Source organism: Lonchura striata, chromosome 10 (assembly GCF_046129695.1).
Source record: "Lonchura striata isolate bLonStr1 chromosome 10, bLonStr1.mat, whole genome shotgun sequence".
In the NCBI taxonomy this organism is placed as follows: Eukaryota; Metazoa; Chordata; class Aves; order Passeriformes; family Estrildidae; genus Lonchura; species Lonchura striata.
In genome coordinates this window covers 6,650,105-6,674,136 of record NC_134612.1, presented here as the reverse complement: position 1 = coordinate 6,674,136, position 24,032 = coordinate 6,650,105, and the positions used below count along the sequence as shown (strand labels likewise).

General features: G+C 44.7%; 3 protein-coding genes across 9 annotated transcripts in view; all 3 read left to right on the top strand.

Moving 5' to 3' along the window:
• The window catches only part of ARMC8 (armadillo repeat containing 8), a 62,104-nt gene extending 48,985 nt beyond the window's left edge, over positions 1–13,119 (top strand). For all 7 annotated transcript variants that reach the window (XM_021537172.2, XM_021537170.2, XM_021537169.2 and 4 more), the window contains 9 exons: positions 195–276; positions 1,474–1,560; positions 3,467–3,559; positions 4,035–4,184; positions 5,656–5,751; positions 7,709–7,804; positions 8,271–8,343; positions 9,259–9,352; positions 10,614–13,119. In XM_021537172.2, the coding sequence (XP_021392847.1) occupies positions 195–276; positions 1,474–1,560; positions 3,467–3,559; positions 4,035–4,184; positions 5,656–5,751; positions 7,709–7,804; positions 8,271–8,343; positions 9,259–9,352; positions 10,614–10,647 (805 nt within the window). In that variant the 3' untranslated portion in view covers positions 10,648–13,119. The remainder of the gene's footprint in view (positions 1–194; positions 277–1,473; positions 1,561–3,466; positions 3,560–4,034; positions 4,185–5,655; positions 5,752–7,708; positions 7,805–8,270; positions 8,344–9,258; positions 9,353–10,613) is intronic.
• A 1,349-nt stretch (positions 13,120–14,468) lies between these two features.
• Positions 14,469–20,717, top strand: NME9 (NME/NM23 family member 9). Its single transcript, XM_021537180.3, has 8 exons — positions 14,469–14,534; positions 14,629–14,753; positions 17,147–17,204; positions 17,768–17,871; positions 18,835–18,906; positions 19,340–19,453; positions 19,957–20,032; positions 20,625–20,717. The coding sequence occupies exons 2-8, from the start codon at positions 14,721–14,723 to the stop codon at positions 20,627–20,629; spliced, it is 462 nt and encodes a 153-aa protein (XP_021392855.2). The 5' UTR covers positions 14,469–14,534; positions 14,629–14,720; the 3' UTR covers positions 20,630–20,717.
• Positions 20,718–20,816: 99 nt separating this feature from the next.
• Positions 20,817–24,032, top strand: part of VPS8 (VPS8 subunit of CORVET complex) — a 66,758-nt gene continuing 63,542 nt past the window's right edge. The window contains exons 1-3 of the mRNA XM_077785613.1: positions 20,817–20,973; positions 21,614–21,682; positions 23,083–23,213. Of these exons, the coding sequence (XP_077641739.1) occupies positions 20,866–20,973; positions 21,614–21,682; positions 23,083–23,213 (308 nt within the window). The 5' untranslated portion in view covers positions 20,817–20,865. The remainder of the gene's footprint in view (positions 20,974–21,613; positions 21,683–23,082; positions 23,214–24,032) is intronic.

The window sequence follows — 24,032 nt, the reverse complement described above, 5'->3', positions numbered from 1 at the left end:
CACTTCTGCTGTTGGGAGCCCTCCTGGGAGAGAGGGGCAGTTATCCTGGGCTGGTGCAGGGTTTTCTCTTGGCTGTTCCCAGCCTTCTCCTTGCTGCATCCCAGCTCAGTAATCCTTGTGGAGCAGCAGGGTGTGTACAGCAGTGTCCATGGGAGTGTGCATGTCTCACAGGGAAGATTTCTCTTCCATTCCAGATGTTTGCACAGTTTGTCCCGTTCTGTCCAGCAGCTCAGGACAAGTTTTCAGGATCACGCTGTATGGAAGCCTTTAATGAAGGTAAGTGAGGAGCAGTCAGCTCTCTGTGCGTGGAGTGTTGTGGTCCATTCAAGGAACACAAGGTGTCTGTTCAGTTGGCATGCCTTGCTGTAGAATCATGATACAAATTACCTAGAAATCAAAATCCCGTGGCCTTCTCCTAAGAGAAGCCAACAGCAGCAAGCCTGTGATTCATGCTTGGTTTTGGTTGGCCTTTTGTTTCCTTTTTTTCATTATTGTTCTTGGGTTTTTTTTATCATCAGTTAGTGAAGCTAAATTATTCTCAATCCTACAATTCTTGTAGGAAACTACAAACACTACATATCCCTTAATGTCTGACTTAGGCTAGATGGCACAGTTCAGACTTGGTCTGTGAGAACTGCAATAGAATTTAGATCTGTCCTTTCTCCTTTCTCTACCTCTTACATCTCATTGCAGATTCTATAGCTGAAACCAAAGACCTCAGAAAGACCTTTAAAAAGATGCATTGTCATATAGTGCAATTTTCCACTAGACTGAGATTCAAGTGTCTAAGATATATGTCATCTCTCATCCTGTAATGTCACTATCATAAACACAGATAATAAACCAGTTTCTCAGTTTCAACATCTTTGAGTCCTTGAAAATGCAGAACAGACCAAGTCTGCTAGCACACCTGGAGGCTTGGGCAGTATTAACACTCGTAAGAATCTCCTGAAGTGAGCTTGACTTGACTGTTCAGAAGTGAAGTGGCTGGAGCACAGAAGGTGTTGTTGGCAGTAGAGAGCAAGGGAGGAACGTGTTTGGTTTAGGAATTGGTGTTTTGATCTGCTGGAGATCCAGGAAGAGATAAGGGACCATAACTTGTCTCAGGCTATGCTCCTCTGAGAGGATGCTCCTTAGAGAATTTGCTCTGTTGTGCTTAGCACGAGGTACAGAGGGGTTGCAGAGACTCCTTCTGGAGCTTCCTCTGCATATGTGTCCTTTGCAGAGCAGGGCCTGTCCCCACTTATTTCTACTAAATTGGACTGAAAGCTCTCAAATCTGACTTTTGTGAAAGAATGCATTGCTCCAGCTTGTCCTGTGATGTGTATCATTGTCTGGGTCTAGATTGCTAGCATGGAAGCACCTCCTGAAGTCTGGAATATCCAGCTACAACATAATTCCAGGTATTCCATTTTAGTGATCTTTTAATTTTATCACTAACAGAATTCCTCTTTCTCCCCTCTGTGCCTGCAGGTTTTACAGAATGCTCCAAATGAAATTCTTGTAGTAGCATCTTCCACGCTATGCAATCTTCTTCTGGAATTCTCTCCAAGCAAGGAGGTGAGTACTTAGCCAGCAGCAGGGAGAGGGAATGGACTAAAGTGAGATTACACAATGCTTCATTAATAAAAAGGCATGTTAATTGGCAGCCATTGCTTGTGACATGTGGAGCTGTGATGTTACAGAGCCTGTGCCCCTGATAGCTTGGGAACAAAAAAATCATCTGCTTATAGTGCTGTGACAGTTAATTTGGTCTCTAAAGAAAAGAAGTAGACATGAAGTTTTGTCATTTCCTTTTTACTTGTAAAATACTGTTATCTTAAAAGATCATAAACAAGAAGAAACCACACTGATAATTTGCAATGTGATTCATTGTCTTAGAGAATTACTGCTACTGTAATGCTGAAAATGCTGGCTTGGCTGAGTCTTGTGTTTTTATTGTTCTCTGATGAACAGTACAGGATATCTGATTCTGCAGAGTCTGTATTTCATACAGATCATACACACAAATCAACACTCCACCGCAGTGCAACAATTCCCCAGGCCTAAAATACTTTTTAAATACAGAAAATATTTGCAAGATTGTGCTGTGTGTTAGGTCTATGGAGTACCAAATTATCAGTTGGTCTTGGTGGTTTCAATCATATCTGAGACAGCAAATTAACTGAAATAATGCCAAGCACAGTTCACTGGCCAGGAGGCCAGCCATGGGGCTTTTTTTAGCAGACTGCAGGTCAAGTGTTTGTGCATTATTTGTGGGGGTTTTTTTTGTGTTTTTTATTCTTTGTTTTCTGTTGGTTTTTTTTTGGTTGGTAGGTTTTGTTTTTTTGGTTGAGTTTTTTGGGTTTTTTTTTTTACTTTAGGTATTTTTGGGATTTAGCTTTTTTTTTTAGTGTTTCCACTTCAGACTGGAGTGAAATACTGGGTTTTCTGTCAGGACACATGGTTCATGGCAAAAGCATCATTGCCTAAAGAAAATATTGATTTTATAAGGGCAGGAATATTTAGAAGTACTAGATTTGAAAGCCTCTATAAGGTATCTGATCTTTTTTACATATCTTCCACGTAGTATTTTGAAAATTGTATGTAACCCACCAGTCACTTCAGTAAGTGAGCAAAGCTGAAGTGGCTCTGTGTTGTACCCTGTGAAGAGCTGAGACATTCATTCCAGTTGGGGAATGGCTCCAGTGCTGTGGCTGTAGAGCAGCCCCTGGCACTGTGGTGAGATCCTTGGCAGGCTCAGGAGCCTGCTCCTGCAGCATCCAGCCCCTTCCACACATTCTTGCTTTCATTGGATGAACCAGTGAGTTTAGTTCAGGAGGAAAGCAGTTGTTCCAAGCCTCACTTCCATTACATTAATCAGTCTGAAAGAAAAGTGCATGTATTGATATTTTTCCTGTAATTTAAAGATCATATTACAAGGTTTTGTAGTTCAATCAAGAAGTCTACAGTTTTCTTTATTATGCTGAAGTTTTTAATTTGGTTTGATTACTGGACACAAAGATTCAATGTCAAGCATGGTGTCAAATAGCTTTCATCGTCCTTAACCTTTTTTAAACAGTGACATATATCCCTCTAATTACCCAAAATCATGTGTTTACTTAAGGAAGATTGTTCTTGGAAGGCAGTCCCAAGCTAGGAAAACCCATTTGTTTGTGGGGTGTGACAGATGTGTGTGTAATATCACAGCAATATGAGATGATGTATATACACATATAAATGTGTGTGCATCCATGTCTCCACAAATGCAGACATAGGAGAAGGCAGCTGCCTTGACCTGACTTTCTTCATAAAACCTACTTTTAAATGGTCATGGATATGGGGTGTGGCACGGCCGGTTCATGTGGGTGCACTGGACATGTTGTAAGCTCAAGAATAAGATATAAGGAGTAGATTGTTAGTATTTTCATATATGCAGTTAGTCTAAGTAGTGTTGTAAAGATCTGGTTTTCCCTCCTTCTTTCAGCCTATTTTAGAATCAGGAGCCATAGAACTTCTATGTAGTTTAACCCAGAGTGAAAATCTTGCCTTGCGAGTGAACGGCATTTGGGCTCTAATGGTGAGTAGGACACCCCAATGAACCAATGAAATACCACTTGTGGCTCTGTGCCTTAAAAAGTTTGGGAACATACCTTGTAGAACTTGTCAGTTGCTATTAACAATGACATAACTGAAATCTGGCTTGTTGTTCCACCAAACTGCAGAGGAAAAACAGTGTTGGCCTGGAATACTTCATTCATTAGACCATAAAGTAAAAAAAAAATCTTCAGTTCTGGTACTAATTTTGTTGCTAAGATCATTCAGGTAAGCAGTTAAGTAGTCTCAGTAGCATGCCAAGGGGCAAATAAAAGCAGGTAATAACCGGGTCAAGTGTAAGACAATGTGGAAATTGAACTCACTGTGTAGCAGTTGCTCATAAATTACAGATTTTGTTCAAGATTAATTTAGGAAGAATATATTCTTATAGCTACTAAAAGTGTGAAAGCCCAGATTTCCAGGTAAAAAGAATCCATTAAAAAGTGTGTCTGTTTCAGAATATGGCATTTCAAGCAGAACAGAAGATCAAGTCAGACATCCTGCGAGGTCTGAGCACAGAGCAGTTGTTTCAGTTGCTTTCTGATTCTGATGTAAATGTTCTGATGAAAACCTTGGGACTGCTCAGGAATCTTCTCTCCACTCGCCCAGTAAGTAGAGCTGCAAGCAGTTCTTCTGAAAGCTGATCAAACAAGCAGCCACTCCTGTGTGTCTGTGCAAGACATTGCCCTGTTTTAACACCACTTGGATTTATTCAAATATCTGTAAGAAAATGTGCAAATCAGTCTGAGAAAGTATTTGAACGAATCCTCTGCATCCATGGAAACTGTAATTATTACCAGAGTTAGACATTTTCATTTCATGTTCAATTCCTTTGCATTTAGCTCTTAGCAACATTATTTTCTTTACAGTTTCTCTGTGAAACTTGTCCAGAAAAACACTGAGGGTTGCACCATTGAGTCAGTGTTTGGGAAGGTCCAGATATTAAAGATACCTGTCTTTCTTCTTCCTTGGCACTTGAAATATGTCTGTTCTTATCCATCTACATAGATAGTACTGGCTTTGTGAATTTGGTGTGGGACTGTGCACTCACAAAATGCAGGTGTTAATTTTTACACTCTGAAATAAAATGGTTGGAAAATGTAAGTCCAGGAGTTGTTTTTGACAGGGAGAAAGAGATATTAATGGAGGAAAAGAAAGGGGTAATCCCCAGTGAAGAACAGAGGGAAAATATGCAGCAAGAATTTGGCAAGCCAACATTTTTGAGGGGGAAAAAATGCATGAAGCCTCTCTGTGCATTTATCACATATTGTGTTTCTATGAGAAAAGGGTCACTATAAACAATCTTCTGATATTTTTGCTCATTGAGTCATAATAACCTTGATAGAAAATTAGCTCTGTCTTAGTGTGAAAAAATACTTAATAGCCTGTCATTCATTGAATTCACCCTGACAATTCTCACTGTCACTTAAGGTGTTCTCCATCTGGAACTGCTTCCTGTGGTAGGATTTAGAGCCAGAACCAGCCATTTCCACCCTCTACCCAAAACTCACTCTTTTGTCTTTTATTCTAGTGTAGGTGTTCATAGTCTGTCGTCGAGTGACCTTTGAGCTGTGACCCTGTGAACCTAGGGCAGTTTTCCCTGACAATAACCAATGCATCTGGCTTATTTCTCTGTCCTCTTTAAGGCTTTGGAAATGTGGCTGTTGGACCTGGGCACAGTGTCCCTGCAAGAGTAGCAAATACCGGAGAAGAAACATCAGTTTTGTCACTCCTCTCTATTACCCCCTGGTTATCAGAAGAGAAGTGGTTGTTTCTAACTACAGCATCACACATTTAGAGCCTGGGTCAGCAGGGTTCAGCCCTCAGCCTGGCAGCTGGGACAGCAGTGTCTGTTCTCCAGGTGACAGGGAAAGCACCACCAAGGCCCATATGATGCTCTCAGACAAAAGCAGGCTCCACATGAAGAAGGATGTTCTGAAGTGTTTCTGCTGTGATGAATTCTTGGTTTGGGAGCTCTGTGTGCAGTGTTGCTACTCCTTACTTGGAGTGATTCAAGCAGGAGTGTCCCTTCCTTGTCTGGGGAGTTACACTAAATGTATTTCATCCTTGCTTTGGCAGCACATAGACCACATAATGAGCACTCATGGGAAGCAAATCATGCAAGCAGTGACCCTCATTCTGGAAGGGGAGCACAATATAGAAGTCAAAGAGCAGGTACCTTTTCTGTTTTGTGTTGTCTTGGCAGAATAAAATATAAGCTAGCAAAGAATGCTTACTGTTCACAACATGTCATTTTTGTTTGGGATTATGATGTGCTGTGAATATTTTACTGAGATCTGTCAGATTAATAACTTCAGTACCCACAAGAATGCTTTTCTTTCTAATGGATTGTTTCAAAAATGTTTGAACTGCATTCAGATTGGTTTTGCAAATGTAGGTTTGGCAAAGAGGAGAAATGTGAGAGCAGAAGAATTAAATTGGAGCCATTGCACGGCAGAAAGGAATCAGTAGGAATAGAAGAGAAGCACTAGCAGGGGAAAGAGCATCCTGGTGGAGCCCAGGAAAAAGTGGGGAGGGACCTGGCCTGACAAATTAAAACTTAAGCAATCTCAAGGGGAAAGGTAAAGAGGAGATGGCCAGCAGGGAATGGCATCCTGGAGCCAATGTACCAGGACAGCTGCTGTGGGGGTGCTAAAGCAGCAGTTGGAGGATAGATGGGCAGGATTTGGCTGGTTAACTCTTGTGCCAGACAAGACAGGTAGTGGGAGAACCTTGTTCTTTCCTCCTATGAGGGGACGTGGTGGGGAAGGTTGGGGACAGCAAGGAGCTGTGGGAGGTGTCAGAGGATTGCTCTGGCTTGGGTTAGATATGGGTAGCCAAGAGCATGGGAAATGAGTGTAGGAGTAGAGCTAGTCTAAATCCCTGTTCAGAGAAGAATTTAGAACAGGCTGAAGGCCAGTAGGCCTCCTTTGGCAATTTAAGTGCAAAATTAGCAAAAGAAGTCCCCAAAGACTCTTGCTAGCAAGTTTAGTGACACCATGGGTCTGAAACAGCTGAGAACTAACCACATGTGTCATTCTAAATAGGTCTTCCTGATAAGCTGTGGTGACAGGAATGGCCTTTATTGGTGTAGGTTATTCACCTTGCCACAACTATCCAAATTATTTCACAGGAGAACCAGCATACCTAGGAAATGCTCTGGGAAAGGGCTGGGGCTGAATATGGGCTTTGGGGCCTGTGTCCACCGAGCATTTACTTGGTCCCTGTGGTGCAGCTGGCTCTTATTTCAAGATCCAGTACTACCTGTCTGCACCAGAGCCCCTGCTAGCAGCAGGACAGTGATCATCTCTGTCACTGCCAGCCTCATCAGGATGTAATTAGCAGCTTGGAAGTAATTAGTCTCTGCAGCTGCTGACAGTGCAGTGCAGCTTAGACACAAGCAGCATCCAAGTGCTGATCATGCTCCTGTGTCCTCCCGACGTGTCCAGAAAAGATGCTCAAGTTCTTCCAGAGCTCTTTGGGAAAGAGCTTGTGGAGTATCTGCTGGTGGCCCTGAGAGCCAGGGAAGGGGCTGTGCCAGTCAAATCTCTGTGCAGGTAGTGCCAGCATGGGCCAGGGTGCTTCAAGGGCATCCTGTGGGATTGTTCCTCTCATTTGGAAGAAATAACCAGCTGCAGAAGTAGCTGGAGATACCTTTGCAGGTGACAACTGTGATTAGACTTGTTGAAAACAAAATGTCTCCTCTGCCAGATCAACAGAAAGGCATGTCTCTCCTTTTCCTGGCCTTAAGAATGAGGTGGAAATGGTTGGGGTTTGTTTTTTTTCCTTTCCTCCCAGCCACTGCTACAGAACAGACTGCTTTATATTCCAGGGCATTTATTCTTTGCTATATGTTGCAGATTTCCGTAAGAGACTTAAAATGTTGTTCCTTGCAATGAATTAATGAGTGCTGCTCTTCATTTTAAAATGGTGATGAATGTTTTGGCCAGGGCTGCTCCCCACAGCTGGTAATTCCTTGGCATTGGCCCTAGATGTGCGCAAGCTGGAAACTCCAGATTACAGATATTAAAACTAATTAAAGGAATTGTTTGTCCCAAGTTCAGAGCTGTCAGAGAAGCTGTCATGGGATGTGATCTGGGCCAAATAACTTCCCAGTTTTTCTCTCTTTCAGACATTGTGTATCCTTGCCAATATAGCAGATGGCACGACAGCAAAAGAACTGATTATGACCAATGATGACATCCTTCAGAAAATCAAATACTACATGGTAGGGAGGATTTCTTTTACAGGATTTCTGTTGATCTTTTTTAGGAATGAAAAGAGGAAAATGCTTTAGGATTTTGTTTCGTGAATTATTCACTATCGTGCATTTAATTTCCATATAACCAGTGGGGTATAAATACAGTTCTGTATGGCAGAGGTGTACAGAGGAACTGACTAAAAGGAAAATCCAGGGGTTATTTCCTATAAAAACATTAGTGACATCATCTACATAGAAAACATTTAATGAGCTTGGAAAAGGCATATCTTGAAGATGTTAGTAACATTTGGAAGGAAGTGATTGACCACTACTCAAGTGCCTTATATTATGGCCCTATCTTTGAAAGAAGTTGTAGATAAGAATTAATCCCAGCTTTGCTGTCTTATTTATTGCATGATGAATGCCAAAATACAAGTTTTGTGAATTTCTGAATTTCTTCTTCTAAACTTGAGTTCTATTTTTCTATATTTAGAGTCATTCAAATGCTAAACTACAGCTTGCTGCCATGTTCTGTATATCTAATCTCATATGGAATGAAGAGGAAGGTAAGAAACCCTCCTTATTAATGCACAGACAAGTTACTATCCTGATCAAAAAGCTCTTGTTGCATAGTAATCAATTATTTGCAGTGCACAGTGCAGTGGGATCCAAAGTATAATGGGACACATCATTACAAGTGTAGTATGGAATGTGGGAGTGGTCAGAAGCCACTGAGGAGGATGCAGAGAGCTTTCTGGGGGAGGCATGAGGACAAAGTGACAATAAACAGGAGCTGGAGAGACACAGTGAGAGGTTTTCAGCTGTAGCATTTCTGTGAAGTCTCTAAACTACTGGGGTCAAAGAGAATTCTTGTAAGAGCTTCCAGATCATAAAGGGACTATGGAAATTCATTTTTGGAGGGAACAGGTTCACTGGAGAGAATAAATGGATAAGAAGGGGATTTCTGGCAAAGAAATTTTCCATAGTGTGGCTGATTTAAATGGCTTGGGCTGAAACCAGCTAAAGGACTTGAGGGTGGAAATGGGAGCAATGGATAAGGCATTTGGTGAGAAGTCATGGCCTGGCAGAGTGGGAGGTTACCAGGAGGGGGCTGAAGGATGGTGCTGCACAGGCAAATATGGTGAGAGGAGGAGAGGGCAGAAGTCAGGCTCAGGGGAATGTTCGCTGCATCCAAATCCTGTGAGATCAGAGATGAGAATAAAACAGCTGAAGTCAGGATACCTTAGGATAAAGATTTTTGCCTTCAAGATGTTCTTGGCTCCAAACACAGAGCACAGCAAAAGAAGCTGGAGCTCCCTGGGGAAGCAGGGAGAACTTGAGGGAATCTTTCCATGGCTGTGCTGTAGCTGGACATGGCTCCTTACCCCTCCTTCAGCTGGTTCCTGCTCCCACCCCTCTCTGCTGTCCTGCAGACCCTTGGGCTGGGGCCACTGCAAACAATGGGATTGTTGCTGTTGCAGGTTCACAGGAGCGCCAAGACAAACTCCGAGACATGGGAGTAGTAGATATTCTACATAAACTGAGTCAGTCCTCAGATCCAAATCTGTGTGACAAGTGAGTATGAAGATAATACAGGATCACCACAGTTAATCTCAATTAAATTATCTTGAACTAATTAAGCCCAGCAGTAACTTTGCACACACCTGTGCTGTTGCCTGTGTTAGTATTAACACAGATCTTCTGGCTGCTTCCCAAACACATGTAAAACCAGAAGTTAGTGATAATTTCTGGGGTTTTATGTTAACCTTTTACAATTATCCCTCCTACAGTTAGCAACAGCCAGTATTTATTCCACAAAGGAGAAAATATGATCTTTGAAAGATGTTGCACACAGACAACACAACTCAAAACTGGGCAGTTATTTTTAAAACACATTAAATTTGGTATTCTTTGTTTTATGAAATATGCTCTAGTGTTCTTAGACATCTTTGTAGCAAAGTTAGGGCTTCTCATCTTAAAATCTGTGCCAGAGTATTAGACATGAAAATTATCATCAGGAACATTTTAATATCCCACTGCTGCTACACCAGCCCCCTCCATGAGCTATTATGCCTTGTGATCACAGCAGAAAGCTGAGAAGAAACAAATAAATAATCTTCCATGTTGATTAGTTGTATCAGGTCCTGGAAAAGTCTGTTAAGGTCATGGTAGCAGGTTGGGAGCAGTGGGAGCAAAGGAAGAGCAAAATGTCTCACTTCAGGTGGGAGGAAACTCAGAATTAGTCCATGTGATGATGGAACTGTAACCCCAGACTGGTGGGAGGTGTTTTTGTTTTAACAAAAACATTGTGCAATATTAGATTACATAAATTGCATTATTAGACTGGCTTCTTCCTCTCTCTCATCTCACTGTATGTTTGTGGTGGGGCCAGTGTTCTTACAGGATTCCTGACAGGACTAATGTGCCTTTGCTATATTCTGAGTTGACACTCCTTGATTTCTCAGCTCAAAGACCTGCTTTCCATGGTATATCTGTAGTACAGAAAGCACTTGCTCTTCAGTAACTGCTCTTAAGGGATTTTGGAAGGTGTGTGTAACACACATCCCAAGCTGCACTATGCTGGGAGTGCCTCAGTTTGTGCTGGGATCCAGTGTGCTTGGCTGGATCAGGTTATCCTTGGATGCCAGGTGGATTCTTTAGCAGTTACAACCCCCACAGAGCATTTCTGCACCACGGGTTAGATCCTTCCAAAGTGAGGGAGACTTCCTCAGCCATCCTTCCTCCCTCTCTGCTGGCACATTCTGAGCCTGCCCATGAAGCTGCTGCTGCTGCTGAAGCCAGATTCCTGTAATTAATGGGTTGTTCTTTCTTGCAGGGCGAAGACAGCACTCCAGCAGTACCTTGCATGATCAAAGACTAATAGAATATATGGACACCCCTCATGTCTACTTAAGGAATAGCAGGAGATACTCCTGACTCCTTATATTTGCACAAGTCACCTTGGGCTGCATTTTTCTCAGGTGCAGGGAGCTGCTTTGCAGAAACAGTTTGAATGATCAGGTCTCCAGTGCACTTGAGAATTTTCTTGAGGTAGTTTCTTTACTCAGAGGACTCGGGGTGGGGGGGTTGTTTTGGTTTTTTTGGGTTTTTTTTTCCTGAGCTACCTGGACTCTCAGATAGAACAATCAGTCATCATTTTCCTTTTGGGCCTCCAATTCTCTGCTTTTGCTGCAGCCTTGTGTGGGTGTGTGGGTGCTCGAGTGCGTGTGTGTGCCAGGCTGAGTGTGTGGGTGTGAGACCTCACTTTTGGTTTTCCTTTTTTTTTTTTTTTTTAGTGTGAAAATCTTTTTCTACAGGTTTTCAAGGGTTAACCATTGTTTGCTGTATGAATACTTCAATGAATTATATACCATTTGAATGAAATGTTATTTAAAAAAAAAACCAAACTGTTGTATCCCATAAAGTTTATTTTGAATTTTGAAGAGATGAATGTTTTTAAGTAAAATATATGCATTTCTGAACTTCAGCTTAACTTACATTATACTTCATTTTTAAAGAGAAAAACAGAGGGAGACAATAGACTCCAAATTCCAAGGAGCACATTCTGTACTGACAAGGTCCAAGAGTTTTTTGTCACAATACAAGGTCACCTAGTATCGATGACATGCTCAAATCCATAGATTGGGCCAACTGGATTGGGTTTGGGTTTCTTTACATTTTTAGAAAACAAGCTCATACTTCAGAGTTAGCATGACTGATGATTTTCAAAAAGGAGCAGGTGGCTGCAAGATCAGCAGGAATAAGCTCTTGATTTGCCAGCCAGGAACTTGCTCAGCTAATTGCTGAATGATTGGCTTATTCATGGTCAGAAGGATTTGTTGATCACTGATATCAGTGGAGTAAACAGTGTGTTGCAGAAGTTACACCTTCCAGAGACTAGAAGGAGCTGGAAAGCAGGATTAAGGGATTGCTTTTGTTTTGAATCCTTTATCTCCACAAATAGTTAAGTGACTTCCAATTAAGTTCTACAAATGACCAACTGGGTGCATTAAGCTGGGGAAGGGATGGAAAAACTGGGGGTTCTGTCTTGTTTTATACTCAGTAACATTGCTCCAGTTTTTTCTGTATATATGCAGCTATACACACATGCATGGATTTAGATTGCTGGATAACTGGTGGGGTGTGACTGCATCCAGAAGCCCGGATTGTCCGGATGTTCCTGAAATGCTGCCTGCAAGTGTGCAGGGGGAAACCTGAGTGCAAGTGAAGGGGACTCTGTGAGGTCAGGCTGGAATGGCAGAGCCCAGTGGCTTCCCAGTCTCCTCAGGCAGTTCAGGGTTCTGACTCTCTGCCCAGGTCTCCTTTCTGGTTTCAGTTTAGACCATAGTTCATAGTCAGACTATCCAGACACTGTATTTACATAGCACTAACAGGCACTAGAGTTTGCAGCCAATGTCTTAAACCAAATCCTTCTTCTCTTACACTGAGCTTCAGGAAGGCTGCAGCAATAAGAGAAGTGTGTAACTTTGCTAACCAATTTTGATAATTATCTGAATCTTTTATTTCTAATCAGAAGGTCAAATTGTGATGACAGCCTTACTTTTTTTCCAAGGTAACTCTTTGTGTCAGAAAATATGACCACAGTTTGGCCTGGAATTTGAATGTGTTGTATATCAGATAACTGTTATCACTTGGTTGCAAAGGAGAATATCTGCATTTCATGTAACTTCTGCTCTCAAAGACAAATAAAAGTGAGCACCTGACACTTTTCCCCCAAGCATTGCAGTAAGTGGCAATTTTTAACGTCCTTCTGCAAATGTTTCATTATGGACTTTGGGGGTTGAACAAAAGGGAAAGTAAAAATATGTGAGAACTTGTTAAATCTCAGTACCTCAGAAGCAAAGTCTTGTTATAAAATTCAATCAAATGTATTTTTGCTTGAACTGAGGCAGGTATTGTAAATGCAAAACTGTCCAGTGGGCATCTCCCTGATCCATTTACACTCCTATGTGTGTGTTTAGGAGCTCGAATTCTTATGTATCTCTTCTCATCCTTCCCCAACTCACATTTCTAAAAGCAAATCTGAGTTTGATTCTATAGAACTTTGGTGCCTACAGGTGTTCAAAAAAAAAGGTGAGTAAAAGTATCTCTGTACAAATTTTGAAGTGGTTTCCTAAAATTCTGCCAGAAAAACTAAAAACCAATGCTCAGACAATCTTGTTGCTGCATGAGAACAGTTGACATTTTCCACAGGTATAGAGAGGACAAACTGTTGGATGAGAACATTTTTACATTTAGTTAAACTTTGTGAATAATTTTTGATGTTGCTATAGGTATGTACAAAAAGAAGAATACTGTAAATAAAAAGACCTTTACCAGAACATCTAGATTTTTCTCAGCTTCCTGAAGAAATATGAGCTTTCCATGTCAGCTTCTCTACAGCCTGAGATTCACAGTGGGAGACTTTCCTGGTCACCCAGAGCTTTCCCAACTTAATGAGGTAGCAGCAGCCTGTGAATTCCAGGATTGCTTACAGAACCAAAGCAAATGAATCATCAGGATTTCTGCTGTTCTTGGGTCATTTCTCTGCTGAAAAGCCATCCTGACAGATTTTGATAAGTATGTCCTCTCTTTATACATGGGTCTAGTGATGGGAGTCCTCCTTTCAGAGGTTACACGTTGTTACCAAGTGAAGTTGAGCAGGGCATTTGGGACACCAGCTGTCAGACAATGGTACCCTTTGCTCTCCCCACCACTTTAATTCACATTTGGACTGTCTTTCCCACACAGAAAATCAAATAAAGCATCATGTGGCTATTGTTCCAGTCACAGATTTGCATTGTGGCAGTGAAAGAAGCCAAGTAACCTGCGTAAAGCAGCTTCTGCCAGGATATTCTGAAGGCTAACATCTCATACTTGTTAATATTTGTTTGTACAGACTTTACCCATTGCCATGGATGCTCTGCCTCCACAAAACTGCTGAAGCAGTGATGCAGCAGGCAGAGGAATAACTAAGCCTGAGATTAGGTTCTTGAAGAGTAGAAAATGGCTTTAAAAGTGCTTTCTTTGGTAATCTTGAAATGTGAGCACAAGAGCCATCAGTTAGCAAATGGTGGTCAGAATCATCATGGCTTTTCTTCAGGCTGATTGCTACAAAAAGAGACATTCTGAGGGCGTTGATGCACCAAAACCTGAATCCTCAGCCAGGAGCACAGTGAGCAGCTGGAGGACCAGGCCAGCAGGCATTGTATGCTTTGTGACAAGAAGCAGCTCCAAGGTGTGCCCCTGCAGCCCAGTGTGCCCAGGTGTGGGAAGGGATGGGGTAAGAGCAGCAGCCCTGTCTTAACAGCATCACCAGGGGTGCTGGGCACCGGCACTGCTCTCACTGCAGAGAGGAAAAGAAAACCACAAACCAAACTTGTTTGGACAGGGACACCCTTGCTCAGTGCTGCGAGGTCACGCCTGGATCCCACGCCTTGCTTTGAGCCCCCAGTTTAGGAGAGAGGTGGGAAGACTGGAGCGGAGGGTGAGTGTTGGGCTGGGAGGTGGCAGGCACAGGAGGCAGGAAGGCTCCACCTGCAGCTGCTGCTCCAGGAGTCCCAGGGGAGATGGAGCTGAAGCTGCGGCACTGGGGGAGGGAGCGGGGCGGGCTGGGCTGGGCTGACGCTGCCCTGGCGATGCCAGCGCTGCCATGGCAGCCTTGGGGTCCTGCCAGCTGCTGTACAGGGCTCTGGAAGGGAGCTGCGGTTAAGGCCCTGCAGCAGCACCTCGGCTCTTGGGGGAGGTGTGAGTGAAGGTGTGTCCATGTTTGGAGCGCTGTACCACTGCTGTGGGTGCTGTGTCCGGGCTGGAGCAGCAGAGACAGGTAAAAAGCTCTCTCTGTGGTGCAGGTTGGCCAGCACTTGGATCCAGGTGATTAGAAGCCATCTGTAGCTCTTTGTGCTTGGGACAGCTGCTCAAAGGACCCTGTTCCTGCGGAAGGATGGCTGCAAAGAAAAAGGAGGTAGTGCTGCAGGTCAGTAGTAGCCAGGCCTTTACCAGACCTTATAAACTGTTAAGTGCAAAGGATGGAGTTCAGTCCTGGGGTGTCTCAGATTCTGCTGGCGAAACCCCACTGCGAGGTCCTCGTGGGGAAGAGGCATCCCTGGAGGCAGGTGGGAAACGTGGGAGGACCTGGCAGTTCACGTGTGTCCCCAGTCAGGCCTGTGGGGTGTGGAGACTGCTGCTGCAGGTTGTGTTTGGGGCCACTGGGGCCTAGCACAGGTTTGGCTGCTGTCAGAGACCAAAATGCCTCTGTTTTATGAGGAAATAGCTCAGACATGTAGGAGTTTGTATGGGGTTGGCACATATTCTGGATGGCAAGAGTTACTGGATGTTTCTTACCAGGTCACATAGTCGGAAAGATTGCTGTAAAGTTAAAAAAGCCAGAAGGTACAAGAAAGACTGAAAAATCTATTTCACAGTGGCGTGTAGAGGAATTTTTTTCCTGTTTATACTGCACAGATGACCTAGTGATGCTTTATAACTACTGCATGAGAAGAAGGGGGTTCTAAGAGCAGGTCACAATGCAAAAACATTGAAAACCAGAAATGGGTTCTGCAGATCTGATTGAAATTTTGAGACCGGTTCAGTCTTCACAAGAGAGAAATAATGAAAAGTATTATGGGCTCTTTGACCTTTTTTATTCACTGTTTAAACTGGGAAATGTGAACATGTGTAACAGGGAAAGAGGGGCATTTTATGAAAGTAGGAATAGTTTCTGTTGCTGGTGTGTTCCTGTGGGATGGGGAGCTTTACATCAACTAGACCATGCCCCTTTGGCAGTGAAAGGAAATCTGGGTCTACATCTGCACATCTTGGATTTTTTACATCTGCAGATGAAAGCTGAACCTGTGTAAGACATGAGGGGATGTCCTGGGAGTGATCTCCTTTTGTTAGAGAAAAGCCAAGTCCAAGCAGCCTCAGGACATCCAAATTAGCAATGCACCTTGAAGAGTGCCCGCAGTACTTGAGTCCAGCATTTGAACTTATGGCCAAATTCATGACTACAAAATACTGTTATAAATAATTTAGATTTGTTAGTATTCTGTGAAACACTCAGAGGGTGGTCCCAGCATTAGGAATAATTAAATGTTGTAGTTCTGCAGGTGTTCTCTGAGAAAACTAAGCTTGGGTCATGTGCTGAGTAGGCAAATAAGCAGAGGTGTCTGAACAGCTCCCTGTCCCTGAGTAGGACAGGGCCCAGTGTGACCCCCAGTGACACAGCTCTGAACAGCTGTGAGAGAGCATTTCATTTGCACTGGAGTTCCCACTCTTGGAATTCTTGGCTGTAAGATTTTAGCAGCTCTATAATGCCCATTGGTGTTAATTATTGTGAAATAGCTGGCCTTGATGAAACTGTCTTCCACTGCAGTCTAAATGTAGTTGGAGTTGATGCTACCCACTGAGGAAGGAGTCAGGAATTTTTTTTGTTCAGGATGAACAAAACCAGATCTTGCATTTCTCCAGAAGCCTTTTTTATTTTAACTTGCTGTGTTTTTCTAAGTACATCCTGAAGGGCAAGTCCTGCAAGATGGGGAAAATGTGAAGGATTATATCCTTTCTAGTAACAGTATTGGGAGTGTGGGATAACAGAGTGGGTGGTGCTGTGTGTGGAATGGTCTAGGGCATCCTTGACAGGGTCAATCCCTGAGCAAGCTGATCTAATGCTGAGTTTTGTGCAGGAGATTAAATGAAGGACTCCACAGGCCCCTCCCAGCCTAGAACTTTCTGTTCTCTGCTTACTGTACTTTAGAAGTCTTTAGGTAACAGCTGGGGATTCATGTAAGGACATGCTGGGTTCAGACCACCCTCCAGTGCCCACACATGTGTATTTACTAGTTTGGTTTATCAAGGCTGAAACATCTCATATAGTAGAGTTTGTGCGCAGGCAAGGTGAGAAACTGCTGCTGGAGAATCAGGTGGTTCATAAACCCTGTGAGGACTGGGATTGGATGAGGTGTGGTTCAACTGGAACCCTGGGCAGGCAGATGGAGATCCTGACGAGGGGCTGTGGGTCTGTGATCCCAGTTTGGGGGCCCCAGCCAACCCCCAGAACAGCCCTCTGAAAACTGAGTCTGGGATCCCCAGGCATCCACTGTTCCAGTAGTGCCACTAAGCAGGGGGGGACTTGCCCTTGGCTGGATGCTGCTGCCCTTTCCCTCTGCCTTTCCTTGGATTTTGTGAGACATCCTGATCAGCTGGTCAGAGGTGAGAGAACCACAGTCAGAGGAATTTCCTGAGTGCCCAGGTAATGCCTCTTCCGGCAGGTTTGTCCCTCTGAAGTAATTTGTCAGTATGTTTGCAGCAACTGGGTAGTACCTGATGAATTACTGTGGCTTTTACTGTGTTTTTCAATTTTCCAAACAGATTAACATTACTAGCCAGGAGCTTTGGGAAGAAGTGCTTTGTCTCAAAGGACTCATCGGTAAGGGTTTGGTCATCACACTGAATTGTTCTTGTTCTGTGTTAAAAGGACATCAGGATTGTTAGGAATTACCAGTGTTAAGGATATTTAGTCAGTCTCTCCATTCCCCTTACCTGGAATGGAAGAAAAAAATATTCCAACCAAGTTGAGACCAGCAGGAGGTTGTGGTCCTGTTCATTTATGTGGGACAGTCCTCATAGAATCTAAGTGCTGGTCTATCCAGTCTCCACTGTTTGGAACAGGACTACCCTCAGCACAAGGAACAGCCCTGGCTTCCAAAGTTCTTAGGAAAACCTCATATGCTCTGCCTCTGTGCAGCAGGTTTCCCTGGGAAATTTGCTATCTCCAAGGTCACAGCCATGTCCATGTTTCTACTTAAGACTCCTCCACATCGTTCTTAGGTTGTTATTTTGTAATGTAATTCTGTCCTCTGATGCAGCATTTCAAACCTTGCAAGGGCTTCCACTTCAGAGCTGAATCCAGCCCTTGTAGCACATGGTCTATTGGTCTGTGTCTAAACTGACCCATTTGTGCCTTGTTCTGACCCATTTTCCTGCTTGCAGTTGTTGACGTGTTTCAAGCCTGGTGTGGCCCATGCAAACCAGTAGTGAATTTGTTCCAAAAAATCAAGAATGAAGTTGGCAGTAATCTCCTGCATTTTGCTGTGGTGAGATCTCACTTGGTACTGCTTAAAATACCCAGTCCTCTGAAATCAGCTGAGGTTTAAGGGCTGAAGTCACTTATCTTTCCAATATTTAGCCCAAACCACAGTAGTGCAGGAGTTGCAGCTGCTGGGACTGAACCTGCCACATAGAGGGGTTTGGGTATATCTATATGAATTCATATAATTAAGGATTTTCAGGTTTCAACTGTTCTATGCTTTCCAGATTTCTAATTAAGCAAGAAACAATAGAGTTATTAACACATTGCCTCTGATACACAGGGAGAGGCTGAAGGAGCTGGTCACCCTGGAGAGGAAAAGGGACAGATGTCCAGTGGGGGGAGGATGGAGAATGCAGAGACTGATGTCTGTCAGGGAAACACATCAGCAGGACAATGAGATAATGGGATAAGTTGCAGCAGGGAAAGGTCCAAGTAAATAAAAGAGTATTCAGGTGGGAGTGTAGGACACTGGGACAAGTTCCCAGAGTGCTGTGCAGAGCTGATTCTTCAAAAAGCTCAAAACTGACACAACCTCCCGTAGCACTGAGAGCAGCCCTGTGGTGACTTTGTGTTCTGGTGCCTTTTCTGCTGCCACTGCAGCTCCTCCTGGCACTTCTCAGCCTCATGGGCAGGAGCCCTGAATTCACTTTTCAGACTTTTTCTCTGGCACTCACCCAAGCAAGCTGCTGGGAATGGTTATCCCTGTCCCACAGGAGTGCTGCTCCAGCTCCTGCAGGAGACATCTGCCTGCTCTCAGGCTCTGGAACTGAGCTGTGAGCTGGCTGTGCCCTTGGCTCTCACCAGTGTTATTTTGTCCCCTAAGTCTGGGACCCAGAGCTGTTTTCCTGTGTGTGTGGCATGAGTACCAGCTAGCTGAGGGTGTCTGAGTCCAGGCACTTGTGTGTGCATCCCTCTGGAGCAGAAATGCTTTCCTAGAAACACCTCTTTTATTTTACATTCCTTTTAGGCTGAAGTTGATTCCATTGATGCTCTGGAAAAATACAGAGGACAATGTGAGCCCGTCTTTCTCTTTTATACAGTGAGTGAAAATATTTTCCCAGTGGTTGCATAGCAATAAATATGACCTGCTGGTGGGAACAACAGTCCTTTGGGGAGGATGTTTTATTTCTTGCACATGTTATGGGACAATTTTATTTGCTCTGTATCTGCTGGTAATCAAATGCTGTGCAGATAAGAATATACAGCCAGTATGCTGCCCTGTGGAGCCTTCAGGTTCAGCCTCCTGCTTCTGCAGGACCTCACTCCTCTCACAAGCTGCCTTGCTTCATCCTCGTACTGATGAGGAGACGCAGAGCAGGTTGTTCCAAGGTTTCCCTCTTGCTGTGGAGCAGAGCAGCTCTGAGGGGAGGAGTGTACTTATGATGTGGGTGATGTGCTGCTGTGGGGAATTCCAGAGCCCAGAGAACACAACCTGAGCACTTGCTGACTGATTTGCTTTCCACACCTTCCAGGGAGGAGAATTAGTGTCTGTTGTAAGAGGAGTAAATGCACCATTGCTGCAGAAGACCATCCTGAAACAGCTGGCAGGGGAAAGGAAGCGTTTACATGGAGGAGAGCTCATGGTGGTAATGGGTCACTAAAGCTTCAAACACCTGTAGATGTGCATGCAGGAGGAGAGCTTCAGCTCCCCAGGGCCAGCATAGCTCTAAAGTAGAGCTTTTCTTGCAAAAGTCCCCTTCTCTGCCCAGCCAACCTCCTAAGCCACTACCACAGGCACTGGCTTTGTGTTTGTGGTCTAAAGTAATGACATTTCTCAGGAGCAAAACTGTCTTACTCACATTACCTGCTGCTCCGAAGGCATCTCTAAAGCCTGCAGCTCTCTGCTGATGCTGCTGGCTTGTTCTTGGGAATGCTTTTCCCCCAGCTCTTACTGTGCACTGACTGAGAGCTCAGCAGGCAACTCTGGACAGGCAGATCCTCTGCTGTCCCTGCTGAGCTGACCTGGCCCAGGACAGCAGGAGCTGTTCCTGCTCGGGGGGAGCTGGGACATGGGGCCCTGCCTGGCACAGGCTCACCTGGAGGGGAGGTATGGGATGTTCCTGCCTCATCCATGTGCTCTTGCTGCTAGGTGCCAGACAGAGCCTTCTCCAGAGAGCCTGGAAGCACAGCTCCCCTTCAGGAGGAACAACAGCAAGGACTAACAGGTAAGGCAAGGCTCAGGTGTAGGATGTTCTCTGGCCCTTGAGTTGGAACCTTTAAAAGCTGGAGCCTTCAGTAGGGATTCAGCTGCATTCCTCCACCTGACACAAGGTGATGGGGAGAGTCACCTTGAAACACGCCCCTAATTTGGGAGTCTGGCATTGTGAAACTGGGGGTATTTATCTTTCCAATGTGTTTTATCTTATATTTGCCCCACCCTCCCCCCTTGCCTTTTGGCTGGCAACCGCTCTTGAGAGACTGCACATGGCTTTCTGTTTCCAGGTGGTTTTTAAAAGAAAACACAAATGCTTGGGCTCCAAATCTGCTTACACCATCTCCTGCCTTGTCTAAAATTAGCCCAAAATTCCCAAAGGCTTTTGCATCTTCTCCTAAAAGGGACATTTTTTCCTTGGCTTTGCTGGGACAATGTTGCATCCTGTGCACACCAAATCTTAGGCTCCAGAACGTGGGAATGGAAGCAAAACCCTCCTGGCTTTAACTGAAGCACCACGGGATGAAGGGGCGTGTGAGGAATGTTGGTCTCTGCTTCTCCTTTCTGCGCCTATTGTTAATTTCGTTCATTTTCTTCCCTCGGAGGCTGACGCACCCATCGGGTCCGGGATGACAACCGCAGCCGTGGAGCAGATGCGCCCTTTTTCAATAAATACGAGATTTTCGTGTAGCAGAGCAGCACCGGTTCCGTGTCCTTGGTGTCCCTCGGTGCCCCGGCTGCGCGCGGCCCCTTTAAGGCGGGCGCGGGGGCGGCCCCGCCGCGCTGCGGCTGCGTGGGGAGGAGGCTCAAGTCGCGGGTTCGAGTCCCGGCGGAGCCGGCCCAGCCATGGCCGCGGCCCCCGAGCCAGCGGAGGCCGAGCCGTGCGCGGAGCCCCCCGCGCACCGGCTGAGCGTGGCGGAGCTCGACCGTGAGCTGGACTCTCGCAGCGAGCTGGTGCGTCCCGAACCTCCGTGGCGGAGGCGGCACGGCCGGGCCGCGGGGCTGTGCCTGCCCGGGCGCTCCGCAGGGCCGGGGGTCCCTGGGCCGCGCCGGGGGGCGGCCGGAGCCCTCACGCGGCGGCCGCGAGGGGCCGCGGCTCCCTCCGCGCCCCTGCCGGGGAGGAGGCAGGGCCGCGGCTCTCAGCACCCGGGCGGGAGGGTCGGCGGGGGCGTCCCGGCTGGTGTGGGACAGTTCCTGTATCGTGACTCGGGTCGCTGTCATTTACATAAATTTCTCGTGCTTCACCGTATATAGGGAAAAAAAACCCCCAAAGTTCTGTGTGGCAGGTGCCTTATGTAGCAGGTACAGAGTCAGTAATTTAATTTCACTCTCGCTGCAAGACCCTTTATAGTGCAATAGCGTGTTTATTCTCAGAACATCGTAAGTATTCTATGACTGCGGAAATAAGTCTCACACAGCCTCCAAGAAGGAAATATCCTCACTCAGCCGGGTGAAACCGTGTGTGAGCCTGGGAGCTCTTGCCTGCCTTTCTGGGCAGAGGTGTGTGTGCATGGGTGCTTTTTATGTGGCTGTAATTACGGTTTGGAAGGCAGAGTAGGCAACCTAAACTCAGGCTGTGGTTTTCGATGTACAGATTGACGACAAAGAATTCGACATTCCTCAAGTTGATACCCCTCCAACGCTGGAGAGCATCCTAAATGAGGTGAGTGAACCATCCGACACGGGAGTCAGGTGAGGCAGCACATGCTCCTTTTCCTCTACTCTTACTGTGATTTTCCTGGAAAACAAAATTGTAGAGCTTCATGGTTTCCTGATGCTGATAGCTAGCAGGTGCATACTCAGTGGAGTAATTGCCCTATAGCGTGTGATATGGATTTTTTTGTTGTTGTTGTTTTTGGGTTTTTTTGTGTTTGGTTTTTTTTTTAAATAAAAATATCCACAGCTGCAACATAAATGGTTTTCATCAAGTCCAAGCACATTCATCTGTAGATCTGGAGAGTCACCTGAAGTCTAGTCTATTAAAGGTCAGGGTCACCAAACAGCTGTTTTTAGCTAAAAGTAATTGCAGAGTATTCAGAGTAGTTCTGAAACTGTGGGAGGAGATGAGAACTAGATTCTTCACAGCTTCATTTGTGTTGTTCCTTTCTCATATAAGGTGTCTCAAACAGTCTAAAAACAAGAAGAGTAGTAGGGTAGCTGTGTCTTGTTTCTGCTGGTGCCTTGAGTAGTGGAAGTTCAGAAAATTTGGGTTATCTCAAACTGTCAGGACATGCAGTGACATCCATGTCAGAGGAGTAATCTTAAAATTGAGAGGTATTAATGAAGAAAATACAGTTCAGTGCAGGCAAAGTCTTATCGCAGCATCTCAGTAAATTTTGGATGGGCCAAACACTTCTGAAAAGGATTTTAGCAGAGAACAATCTGTCTGAGCCAAAAAGACAAACAGCTGCAGTTCAGAAAGAGATGCTTAATGAGCACAGGGCTGCCAGGTGTAAGTGAGGTGAGGGGCAGGTGCTCTGCTCCCTGCTTGTTTGGCATCAGCTGGGGGATTGTGTTTGCTCCCTCTGGCTTTGTGCTGAGAGACCAACAGGAGCTGCACTGGTTTTAGAACACATCAGGGACAACGCCTTTTTGAAAAACTGTAATAAAAAATTCCAGGCTAAGACTGAAAGGAGAGAAGGATAGCAAACAGAAGAGCTGAGAAAAGAGCACAATCAACTTTTGTGTCAGCTGGAGAAATTTCTGGGCTCTTGGTGCCACTTGGTGAAATGCTGGAGTAGATGATGATAATTCTAGGCCTTCTCTTGGCAATTTGGTGACTTGGAAACAGCTCTGTTAAAGGGTAGTTAAAGTTTTGATGGTATTTGGGGAAGAAAGGTTAGCTGACTTGTTCTCCAGACCACTTCTGTGATTTTTGTGAATTCTGGAAACCTTCCATAGAATCAGCCCAGTAAAGTAATAAATATTTCTGGGTTTTAAGTCTGAGGCTTTCTTGTGCACTTCTCCATTTCCCTGCTGAATTGATGCTGCTTTGCTAATGTTTCAGTTAAGTTGCTGTGCATTTTGAACATTTAGTAAGCTGTGGTGATTCTTGCCCTCCAGACTGATGATGAAGAAGAGTCTTTCATTTTGGAGGATCCCTTTCTCTTGAACATTGATAACACGGATACACACTCCTATGACACCTCTTCTGTGGCTAGCTCTGACAGTGGGGACAGGACACACCTGAAAAGGTACTGCAGCCTCATACCCTGGGAGGTCAAACCATTTGTGAAGGGCTTCTGCTTACATCCATTAGAAACAAATCCTCCTTTTTTCATAAAACACTGTTATTCCTCCAAGATCATGTAGGCAAAAATGGGATTTGTAGTTGCACTGGGGGCTGACCTGTTTGAGCAATAATGGCATTTTATGGGAGATGGATTAGTTAAATTTCTCCAAATTTTAATGGAATCTTCGAAGCACTGAATCGTGGTGACTCTAAAGAAAATGTTTCAAAGGGGTGTCTGACCTAGTCTGCAAGTAGTTGGTGGTTATTTTTAAAAGGCAACTGCTGTCACTTCTGTGAGTGGACTACCAATATTGACATCTAATACATGATAATTAACTCTACTACTGCTGACATGTGCCATTAATTACTCGAATGATGGCCTGAGCCACTCCCATGGCTGCCTTGTGTGCCATGAGCATTTGCACAGGATATAAACACTCTGAAGTCTGATGGTTTATGTTGACATAGGACAGACTCTCCATCCCTTCTTTTTTCAAATAAGATTATTTGTACTGAGAGAAATGTTACCTGGAATTGCTTAAACTTTTTCCAGTACAGAATATGCAGAAAAACCTGGAGGTGTTCTGTCACCTTTGGGTAAGGCTGGTTGCCATGGTTATGGGTCCTTAGTCATAATTCCAGCTACTAACAACATATTTATGAATCTCTGTGGGAGCTGCTTGCTTGTGCACCTCTGTAGAGAGAAGAACCCAATGTTTCCCTGGTAGTTTTGGGAATTTGGCTCTCTGGTGATGTGAGCTTGGCAACAAAATTGCAGTTT